General features: G+C 48.5%; 1 protein-coding gene across 2 annotated transcripts in view; it reads right to left on the reverse strand.

Annotated features, from left to right (window-relative positions):
• The window catches only part of Rftn1 (raftlin, lipid raft linker 1), a 199942-nt gene that overhangs the window by 42961 nt on the left and 144970 nt on the right, over positions 1–12011 (reverse strand). For both annotated transcript variants that reach the window (XM_052745605.1, XM_052745607.1), the window contains exon 7: positions 5944–6059. In XM_052745605.1, the coding sequence (XP_052601565.1) occupies positions 5944–6059 (116 nt within the window). The remainder of the gene's footprint in view (positions 1–5943; positions 6060–12011) is intronic.

A 12011-nucleotide genomic window follows, 5' to 3' on the forward strand; every position in this document is an offset into this window, starting at 1 on the left:
TGCAGCTGTATGATCCAAGACACTGGAGCGCCATGGTCAAGGTGGGGGTGGTGGTGGTGCAGGATTGGATAAAAGCCACTGCACGGAGAAGGCTGCCCACATAGACCTGGGGTTCGGAGAACTCTGCCCAAACCCCCCGCATGCTATGACTTGCTCTGGAGTGGGACAGGATGGAGTTACCACTGGGGAGAGATTGCGTCTTGCTTCCTGGTCCTTCCATAGGAATGATGATTCATGGAAAATCATCTGAATTACAGGTAAAAGGTATAGATCTCTTGACTGTGGCATGAAAAAAACTATGATTTAAAACCAAAGCAGTTTTCTTGGAGAAATCATGGCAAAAAAAATGTTCCAGATGGTTTGAGTGAATAAATATTGGGTCCTTTGTCAGAGCAGAAAATGGTAAATTTTAGATGCCACAGAATGGAAGTTACACTCTGGCAAATCCATGTAGTGAATCCTCGAATGAATACTTAAAGAGATGGTTGGGAGCCTTTACAAACAGGACTGATGCCCAGAACCCCGCAGAAGGTCATGGAGAATGGGTGAGAGCTGTGACTCGTCACAGGGGTTCCTAGATGGAGATTCAGTGACGGGAACAGCATGTCACCTGGTCTCTCACGACAGCCTGGAATAGGATGGAGAGCTTCACGGTGGGACGAAAAGCCTGTCTGGACCACTGCACAGGTTGTTCCTCCCAGGAGACTGGAGAAGTCTCTGAGGTGTGTCAGGCATAATCCAGCCTTTCAACGCTGGGTCAACACTGGAATCATGTGGCAGCCAACCTGCTCACGAAACCTTCTGAGATCGTAAAGCTAGGTGACCTTCCAAATGTGGGCTGCCATAACCACAACTTGAAATGTCTCAACAGAAGCTGGGTGTGATGGTGCAGGCCTGAGGTTCCAGCACAAACATCACAAGTTCAAGGCCAGCCTGGACCACAAAAGGAAACCTGGTCTTGAAAACTAAGGGATGGGAATGAAGGTCAATAGCAGAGTGTTGAGTTAGGCCGTTTCATTTTCTAAACCACTGAACAAACAAACCGATAAACTGCCAAAAAACCGCTCTTTTTCAGAGAACTCAGGTGAGTCTTTTGAAGGCTAAACTCCTTTCTCAGAAATGAAGTTGAATCCTTTTTGAAGTCTAAACAATTTAGAATATAAACTGGAAGTCTAGAAGAAATCATGAAAATCCAGGACGCGGCCTTCAGCTCTCTCTCTACGGTCTGAAGAAGCTAGTATTGCCCCTGCTTCGTGCTTCACACACGGCAAGGTGGGATTCCATCCAAGAGACCCCAATTTAAAAGCACCGGCTAACAGATGTGCATTTGGTTTTCACCCCTTCACTTTAGCCGACCTTTCCAATAAACCTACTAGCCACACTGGAATATGGAACTTGGGGTAACTCAAATCTGTGTTCCCAGGTCATGGCCCCTCAAAACGGCTCCAGAATAAACTCTCTTGTTCCCTTTAAGGTGAGAGCTGTGGTTTTGCTTTGACAATGGCATCTAGATTCCTCTGGGCTGTCACGTCCAGACACACGGACTCGGAGACTTTTGGTCCATCCATCTGTCTCTTTCCCTCTGTCTTGCTCTGCACTTGCTCTTTCCAACTGATTACCCTTTCTACTCAGACTCTAGATTGAAAATCCCCCACACGAATGTCCTCCAGGGGCTCCTCTTATCTTCCTCCCAGGTACCTGGCACTTTAGGCTATGGATTTACAACTAAGGTAACACAACTATTTCCTTTCTTATTAATCAATTTATTTATTTATCTTATGTGCATTGGTGTTTTTGCTTGCATGGATATCTGTGTGAGGGTGTCAGATACTCTGGAAATGAAATACAGACATTGTGAGCTGCCATGTGGGTGCTGGGAACTGAACTCAGGACCTCTGGAAGAGCAGCCAGTGCTCTTAACCACTGAGCCATGTCTCCAGCTCCCCACAACTATTTTCTTTTTCTTTCTTTGAGACCTGGTTTTAGTTTATAACCTGGCACCACCACCCCTGGCAATTGCTGTATTTGTCCTCACACACTCCCTAGCCAAAATTCCTTTGAGACTAAGACCAAGGCAGCAGGGGGAGAATCGTGTCGTGAGTGACAGCAGGCAGTGGGTGTGGTGGGCTCCTGTTTAGAGCGGCTCTGTGTGCCAGGGCCTACAGTCACGGTTTTCAATTTACTTTCTCCTTGGGGTTGGGGATTAAAATAGTGTCGTACCATGTAGTCCAGCCTGGCACTGAGCTCTGGGCAATCCTCACGTCTCACTCCCCAGAGCTGGAATTATAGGTCCAGGTCACCAGACCAGACTAGAGTCTCTTCTTTAATTTGTTCTAGCTCTGAGACATCGTTGCTGGCAACCCCTGAGAACACTGAGAATGGAAAGAGGGAGGGAGTGGGTTTCCTCTCTACACTGAGGGGCTGGGCTGGGAACTGGAGGGCCACGTCTGCACAGGTTCCTAGTCCGCTTCCTGCTCTCACAGTGTTGTATTGTCTAAGGGCTGAGAACAGCGGGCCAGGCTCTCTCTCTGGTGAAAGTGTGTGTGTGTGTGTGTGTGTGTGTGTGTGTGTGTGTGTGTGTGTGTGTGTGTAAAAAGGGGAGCGAAAACACAGTGACAGAATTGGACCAGGGCTGAAAGCAGGGCCAGGAATGAAGGGGCAGGTCAGCTCTCACCAGTGAGAAAGGAGAAAATGCAGACAATAGCATCTCACACTCCTGAAGCAGGCCTGGCAGAAACGGGGGTATCTAAAGAAACATTTTTGTCTCTCAATCAGACCACCGAAACAATGGACCCCAAAGAAACAGGAATTCTCCCAGGAATCCCACGCTGGGAAGGAAAAGGCCCCAGCCAGAGAGGAGCTTGTCTCCCAAAAAGAGACTTCACACAACTCTAACTTACCACACCACCTTCCAGGACAAGACTGAAGGCCAGGCAGTGATAGGCAAGGTGGGTGGGACCACACGTTGCACAGAATGGATTAAACATTGTCTTAGTGGCTTCCGATGGCTGTGATAATGACCACGAGCAAAAGCATGGTGTGGAGGGAAGGGTTTATCTGACTTCACAGCTTACAGTCTTGCATTGGGGAAGTTGAGGCAGGAAGCCAGGGCAGGAGCTGAAGCAGAGGCATGAAGGAGTGCTGCTAACTGGCTTGCTCCCCATGGCCTGCTTAGCGAGTTTCTTACATCCTAGGACCCACATGCCCAGTGACGGGCACCGCCCACAGTTGGCTGGGTCCGTCCACACATCAATTAAGAAGATGCCCCATGGGCTTGCCTACGGCCAATCTGACAGGAGCGGCTTTTCTCAGCTGAGGCTCCCTCTTCTCAGATGACTAACTTCTGCCAAGTTGACAAAAACTAACCATCGCAGATGCTAAACTTCAATCTCTCCAGGACCATCAAGATGAACTTAGAGTCACTTGATCTCTCTGCCCCTTGTTCCAATGTGGCCACATTGAATACATCTCTCCTTTTCACACTATCAAATCTAACTCTTGTAATTATCTTATTGAGAGGACAGGTGTCCAAACCTGGATTTGGGCATAGGTTGTGACCTCAACTTTGATACTATCCAGAGCCCAGGAGGTTAGAGGCTAGCCTGGGAGGGAACTGCTTGTCATGAAAACAGGGTCGAGTGGAAGCTAAGAGGAACTGTAATGTTTGGGTGGGGACAACCGGGTCACAGCCACCTGCAGCAGCCTCCCTCAGAGGGAGGAAATGGCGAGCCCCAGGGGAGAGCCGTGTGACTCTCTGTAACCCTCTAATGGACTTCAGGATTCTAGGAGAAATGGCACCCTACTTCCCATTTCCCCAAGGAAGTTTACAGGCTTCAGCCACCTTCAGATATCTTGATATCTAAAGGCTACCAGTGGCACCCCCCCCACACACACACACACACAACGAATCTAATGGGTAAGCTTAAGTAAGTGGGCCCCTCCTCCCCACTAAGTCACTCACCAGCAAGATCATGTCCTCCCGTCCTGGCAGTGAAATACCCCCACCCCACTCCTGCCCAGGAAGGAAAGTCTGACTGCAAGTCCGTACTATGGCATCTCAACTGCGACCATATGACATGAGACCTCCCCCTTCTCCAACCTGTATGGAGGGAGCCCACTCCGTGGCATGGGCCTGAACTCTCAGAGCCCTGCTATGCTGTCCATCTCTGGCCTGAGTGTCTAGGGTGTCAATGGCTATTCCAACAAAGCTCTTATCCAACAGGATGATCTGCTTCAGTGTGTGCCCTCAAACTCCAAACCCATTTTCAGGTACCTGCCCAGGCGTAAGGGGAAAAAAGCATTTTATAGGCCAAATGGTGGAGAAGAGAAGATGTAGTTGGACTCAGGGCAGCATGAATAGGTTCAAACACACCCATGTGTCCCAGAGATGGGCTGGCTATGGGTCAGAATGAGTATTCAATGGAGCCTCTTCAGAGGGTCAAGCCTTCTGCAAACCTGTCCCCAGCTGATAACTGTAGTGGGTAGCCATTCCAGCTTTGATCTGGAAGTTCCAACCCCCATTGAGACTTCGGCAATGTCACGCCTACAAGGCGGGGCCAAGGGAGGCGCCTGGGGACCCGAGAGCTGGATCGGCGAGCGCTCGCTCTGTTGCGGGACCCTGGACTGGAGAGGTGGACTGAGCAGAGCTCCAGAGAACACCGCTGGACTGTGATACACCTTCCCCAGACTCCGCGACCTACCTATTCCTTAATTTGTAAGTTACGCCATTAAATAAATCTCCTTTTAACTACGTGGAGTGGCCTTAATAATTTCACCAATAGATAACGAACTCAAAGGGTAGAGATTCTCAGAGTTTCATCTTTCAACCACCAGCAGCAACTCATTTAACAGGGTGTTTTAAATACGAAATTCTTGGGACTGGTCTCAGAGTTACTGTTAGAGACTGATTATTTTGTGTTCTAACTAAATTTACCCTCAGTGCAGAGATGGGCCTCTAAGGAAGCAAATATGGTTAAATAAGGTCACAAGAGTGGGTCCCTGATCCATTAGGATTAATGTCCTAAGAGACACCAGAGAGCTCACTGGCTCTGGCCCATAAGCATACTCTGAGTGAGTAGCTGTCTACAAGCCAGATCAGAGCCTTGAACAGAAACCAGCTGAGGGAGGGGAACCCTGACCTTGGACTTTCCAGTCTCCTGAATGGTACAAAATCAGGTCTGTGGCATTTTGTTATTAGTGGTCTGGGCTGAAAGTACATTTCCAGGGTGGGTCCCAAATAGCTATGCTTGAGAAATTCTGCGTGTGACTTAGACAAAAGTCATTCTTGAGAAAAGCTGGTCTAGTCATGGGCTGAGACTGTCTTAAAACACGCATGCTTCATGGCTGGAGAAAATCCGGGGACTCTTATAGGGAAGACAGGTATTTCAAAGACACGGGACTTGGGTTGCTTTCTCCTACCCAGAGCTATGTAGTGGTCTTCACGGTCATCACTTCTCAAATACGTCCTGCAGCGCTTGGTGTGGAGCCTCAGACAAGAGACCCTAATCATGAAAACAGCATTTACCTCTTTGCTCACTGACAGAGCGCTCCTGTTCATTTCTTCCAAGGATGGCTTACAGGAGCTGGCCAGATTCTACCTCTGAAAACTATGTGGCTCTTACTGTTACAGTATTATGAACATGCATCTGTACATCAATTGTGTTAACAGTGATATGCAAATTAACCAAAGGCAACTCTTTGCATCCGCTGGTCTGACATATGCAAAGATACATGTCTTTTCTTGTAGAAAGAGATGTGGAGTCCATCCCAGCCTGGGGGGAGGGTATAAGAGAATCAAGAGGGTCCTCACAGGGTTAACCCAGGTGAGCCCCCATCAGAAGAAAGGCACAGCTGGGCAGCAGCCTCACAGTCAGCTGGAGCAAGTCATGAAACCATCTCTCCCCAGACAAAAGCAGCGATGAGGCAAGGCAGTACTACACTTACTTCCAGGACCGTCCATTGTTCCACAACAATAGCGTCATAGCCCTGTGTGGTTTTGCTATCTTCTGTGGAAACAGCTTCAAAGATGAATACTCCATCTGTCAGGCCATAGAAAGAGTCTGTGGAAACAACAACAACAAAAAAAACAGTTGAGGGGGGGTGTGTGTGTCTAAGCTGTCTGTGGCAGAAGTCTTACAAACAGCAAGAATTTTCAACTGCATTCATTAATAATCCCAATCAGAACATCTTTTCAGAATGTTAATTAAAGATGGCATACACAGCCGCAGAGTCTAGCCCCATCAGGATGAATGAGAGTAATTTACCTCACACTTTTGAATAATATCCTTGATTTTATGAGCCCAAATTTCATCATCGGTAATCACCATCAGCTTCACGTGCTTACCTTCCTGTTCATGATCCAGTGTCAGGATGCACTGGGAAGAGCTTACCCAGGGCAAAACACAGATTTTAGAGGAAAATTGTATTTAAGCAAAAGGGATTTTTTTTTAAAAGACAGGATAGATTCAACATGCCAAATCTAAGCTTGTCAGTTGTGCTCTGGATGTGTTAATTCTGGGGCGTTGGGGGTGCAATGTGGTCATGTACCAAGGATGTGTCTGGCAGCCCTTGTCAAGAGCTGCGGTTTGGGAGGGAGCTTCCCAAATGATTTGCCACTGGAAATGTTCCTGGGTACTGTCAGTCAAGACAGTGGCTCCTGCATACTGTACAGTCCGACAAGCCGACTGGGGATGGGCAGCATCACCTGAGAATGTCTAGTGACGAGGTCTGAAGGAACAGGGCCGAGTCTGCCGTGCAGAACACATGCCTGTGCCTTCTTTTGGGCCCTGGTGCAGTTCATCCTGGATTCATTTAGATGAGACAATGAGAAAGAAGACCGGTTGAGATGCTGGTGGCCCAACTCCAAGCAAGGGTCCCGTCGAGTGACTTGTCTACTCATCTGTGAAACAATCTACTCTGCAAACACTGCTCAGTCTCAATGAACTGCTGACCAACCAGCCAGATTCCAGCTCAATCTCTGGGAGGGAAGGAGTCCCATGATGCTTTGCTGCTTTGCTTGCTCCTCCTACTCCCACGTGTGCAAAGAGGGAGAGCGAGGCAGGAAGAGAGTTCGAGCTGGAGTCAGAACTTGCTGGCTCTTGGGTCACGGGCTTCCAGCCTCAATAAATGGGGGAAGTAGATGTCTACTGACTGAAGCCCCCCGCCCTGTCGACTTACAAACACACACCACTCAGGGCCTCATATTTGCACAACAACTTCACCTACCAAACTTTCTCTAGCCCCTTCCTTTAGCTTTTGTCTTGTTTTGCTTTGCTTTTACATAATTTTACAAGAAATACTCTTGAGAGCACTGATCATTGTTAGGGCAGACTAAAAGAAGTAAGATGGGGTGTCAGGATGGGCTTTCCGGGGTAGCCACTTCAGACCTTCCTAAATTGCTCTCTAGGAAGTTGTGCAGCTAAAATTCTTCTCAACACCACCAGTGTTCCTCCATCCCACACCTCTGCAGGCTCTGAACAGTTCCTTTTCAAAATTTGCCAATCTGATACACAGGAGATTTTTTTTCAACATTTATTAGTCATAGAGAATTAATGTCTAGTTTGTGTTTTTTGCTCATTTTTATTGGGATTTTAGATTTTTAGGTATTTATAAAATTTTTATACATAAAGAATAGTAAGTGTAGCCTTCTATTTATCGTTATTGTTGCAATAACTTTCTCCTATTGATGTCTTTTAAATTTTATTTGTGGAGAACACAAAAGCTGCAGATGCTATGTGTTGAGAGTTTTCTTAACAGGAAAGGACATGAAGACACACACAAGGGCACTAAGCAAGCAGGTGATGTGGATCTGCAAGGTTTTGAGTTCTTGGCAGAAAGGGGACAGCCTGCGGGCAAGCACAGTGGGGCGGGGCAGCCAGTGACCCACGAACTGCAGAGTCCTAAGAAGAGACCTGAGACTCAGGTGACCGGTGGGGAAAGGGACAGTAAGAAGACTTCTCCAAGGTAATAGCAGGCAAGATGCAGAGCCTGAAACCATGCGTGGGGTTGAATCTGACCTCCGATGTCTCTGTTACCACTTTGGAAGGACATGCCCCATATAGTCAGCTGGATCCAGGAAGATGAAAGACACATGGAGTGGAGCTGCCCTAGTGGACCAGATGGGAACAGCTCACCAACAGACTGTGCAGGAGCTTGGTAGGGATCACAACAGAGCTCCAGCCAACCAGAAAACCCAGCGGAATAAACTGCTACTCTTAAGCCAAGGAGTTTGGGGATGGTTTGTTACATGGCATTCCTGTGTCAATAACGAACTGATTGACAATGCTCAACCTCGATGAAGCATCATGAAGCCAGTGTACTTGCTCAGTGATTCCTGGAGCACCAGCAGCCTTGACCTCACTCCATTTTCATTACGTTCCCCCAAGTGAGCCAACTGCACACTTTGGCTTCTTTTTAACCTCCCCCGGCCCCCTCCACCGCCCTCTGTCTGGGACTCTACCATGCACCAGCCTCTGCAAGCTCGTGTCTCTCCAGTGCTCAGTGAGAGTGCCCTGAGTGTTAGTTTGCTGGTCTCCAAAGGACAAGTAACACAGACGACCAGGGAGAAGTGCCCCTCAGTTGAACAGCCTCATGTGTACCCTGGGGCCCAGGACAAGCACAGTCCAAAGTCCGGCTCAGCTTTAAGTGCTCAGTAACACTGCCAGGGGAGAGTCCCTGCCACAGGAGAGCCACCTAAGATGCTGAAGGAAAGCTTCCTCAGTCCTGACCTATGGCTGTTCAACACTGGAAGACACACAGTAGCTTCTCAAGGATCTTACAGCACAGTACACAGTTACTCTAGACCTCTAGAAAATTCAGAAGTGGCCCTCTGCCTCTACAGGGTCCATTTCTATGGAGTCGACAAACAGCATAGAGGAAAACACGAAAATCTGTGTTAAGCAAGAACACCCTTTTCTTTGCCATCATTTATTCAGCATCTCCTCTGGGTTAAATATTATAGGTCATCCTGTGGTGACTTAAAGTGCCCAGGAGGCTATACAGAGTCAGTAGGCCATTTTATACAAGGGGATGAGCATCTGCAGATCCGAACACCGGAGTTCCTTGGACCAAACCCTTTGGATACTGAGGGATGACAGCCATCCAACTTCCAAAGCCCCTCCCTACATCTCCTCAAGGAAACCCCCAGCCCTCTAAAGGCATCTGCTGGGCTGTAAGTACTAACATGCCCATTTCTACACAAACATGACGGCTTTAGTCTTGTCAACGGTGCGGTGAGGCAGAGTTGAGACCCCCAGGTAGAGGGGGCGAATGTGGGCCCTCCCAATGTCCTTCCCACTGTGTCCGGCTCCCGCCCCTTCCTCCTCAGCCACGGCCTGTCTTCCCCACCCCATGCCCGCTGCTCTGCTTTGCCCTCCTGAGTACAGAAGGCTGAATCACCTACTTGTCTACAACAAAGCAGTTTCAGAACAGCTGTCAAAACTTGGTCATCTGTAACGGCAGACGTCAATGAACTCCGGAGGACAGACGGCTGGGCTTTTAAGGAGCCGTTGCTTTGATGGACTTGTCTGCTCTCCTTCTCATTCCCTCTACTGCTCAGCCTCCCTGAAGTGTGTGACAACCTGGGTGTAAATAGGTCCATTTCAGAGTAAAGACTCCTGATGTAAAAAGGTTAAACCATCCTCCACTTATGGAAAGCATTCTGTCGTCACTGTATTTTTTATTAAAGATGCTTCCCTACAGTGCACAAAGAGCTATGTGCTGGGGTGCTACATAAATATTTGATGCTGGTCTTTTGGCAAAAGGCCACCTTAACATTCCAAGCTTGTGATTTACAAGAAGGACATGGGAAAAAAAAATCTAGCACACCATTTCAAGAGGTAAATTCTATGCTCAATTCTCTTCTGTAGATATTAAGTGTCAAGTTCACTTCCAAGCTTAGACTGTGGTACTGGCTGGTAAAGTATCTGGAATGCGCACACCAGGCCAAGTGCTCAATCAGCTTGTCTAGTCTCTGCAGGTTTATAAACGAATGTTATTTGATGGTTCTTTGAACAAACTAGGGTAGGACTTGACTGTCCACACAGAAGTGGACAGTTAAGTTCTGTGGATTTTCAGAGGGCCCTATTCTCCACTGGAAGCTTTATCTTGATTCCAGGAATAGCCCCAGCCAACTCTATAACTAACTTAATAACCATAACTGCATGGGTAGTCATACTGTCAGGCAATCTCCTGAGAACATAATCACTGGTTAACCAAGCCCAGATCATCTTCTCTTCCACACTGAGCCCTTCCTGCTGCCCTGGGCCTGCCTACCTCCCTGCATTCTTCCTCTGACCTCTAGTAAAGGAATCACTCCTCTTCTGTCAGCAGGGATCAGCCTTGCAAGGTCAACGCCTTGCCGCCCAGGTGGGGAAGTGGCTGAATCCCTGTCCTGCTATAAGGAAACACACCATCAAGAGCAGTTTAAGGAAGAGGGCTTACTTGGCTTAAGGCTCAATGTTAGAGTCTATACCAACACGTCACCTAGAACATATTGTAGCCAAGTCCTCCTTAGCCAGCTTGTAGAACTACCTTCAAATTTATAGGAAACAGTGACTAGACAAACAGGCAAAAAGACACCAAGAGGCGTTGCTGAGGGAGTCACACTGGGGGCCCTTCCGTGGCCATGAAGCTGTGTTCCCTTCTAGCAGCAGCCAGGAAGAAAAGCTCCTCTAGGCAAAAGTGCAGATGGCGTTGTCCTGGCCAGTGCGTTGCTGGACTGGATTCTGGGTCTAATAGCCAGTGGTAAGGATATTTTTGAAACAAAGGGAGTAATGACTGCCAGGGAAGGAAAGGGCAAGGTCAGGATGGGGATGAGACAAACACAGGGCACGTGGAGGAGAGGGAGGGTACAGAGAGAATGCCAGGGGGTTACAGGAGGAGAGTACCACAAACAAGTAAGACAAATGGAGGCCAGCAAGGACCACAGGACCGTGAAGGCAAAGTGAGCCCCAAAAGAAGTGACTGTACAGAGTGGGGGCCACTGGCAGTGGCAGGGAGATGACAGAGTCATGGGTAAGAGATCGGCCACCTAGAGTGTCTTCAGGTGTAAACGTCCAGCTACCCCGATCTTGCCCTTGGCTCTCGGAAGCCACTCAACACCCCATGCAGCCAGTCAGCACAAGGCCTTCCCTTCTCCCCCTCCAGAAACAGACTCACTGTGGCCCGCCTGCACTGCAAGGCAGCCCGGGCTCATCTCTGCGGTTCTCTCTGGTGACTTTGGGGCCTTCCTCTCCACACCCCAAGAATCACCAAAATGCATTTGGAGGACAGTTTCCCACGATGATCCCCACCACCTCCAGCTCCTCTCCCGTTCTTTCTCCTTCCCACTTTCTTGACACTTCCTAGCTGTCCCATGAAGAAGACAACAGCCCCTAGCTCACAGGTCTGCCTCCAGGACTAGAAAGGGCCATCACCCCCAGGTTTCCCTCCTGTGCCACATGCCCGAGGGACTTGGAGTTAGACAGGTCCCTAATAGATAGCAAGTGTTCCTCTTCCCCACACTCCTGACCCGAGACAAAGGCCCAGCTTACCTGTCCTGCCTCCACACCAGCCTGACAAGGTCAAGGTCTCATAAGGCCATGATTACCTCAAAGTTGTGGCCCATCAGCTTCCCTGTCTTTGTTCAAACTGACTGACCTTAAATTAGGGGATGAGGACATCTCAAAGACCATCAAAACCTCCAGCCCTCAAGGAAAGACTAGATCTTGGGTTCCTGCTCTGCAGGAGGGTCTTCCTGTGTGCCTTGTTCTGTGTGTGTTTCCTCATCCCTAATAAAAAAGCCCCTCCTCTGCTCCTTTCAAACAGTTAATTCTGTCAGCTATGTAGGAGATTTTCCCCGCTGCTACCTGTTGTTCCTTAAATTCCTTCCCTTTAAGTCTTTAAGAGGCCCAGAATAGGAACCCGATCAAATCCGAGGTGGCATCATGTCCATTCGGGTATTAATAAAAAAAACCCAGGACAGGAACCCAAATCTTGGCATTGAATGAAGCCTTCTATATCCTGGGAAGGTA

This window comes from Peromyscus californicus, unplaced genomic scaffold (genome assembly GCF_007827085.1).
Source record: "Peromyscus californicus insignis strain IS unplaced genomic scaffold, ASM782708v3 Scaffold_19__1_contigs__length_69161282, whole genome shotgun sequence".
Lineage (NCBI taxonomy): Eukaryota > Metazoa > Chordata > Mammalia > Rodentia > Cricetidae > Peromyscus > Peromyscus californicus.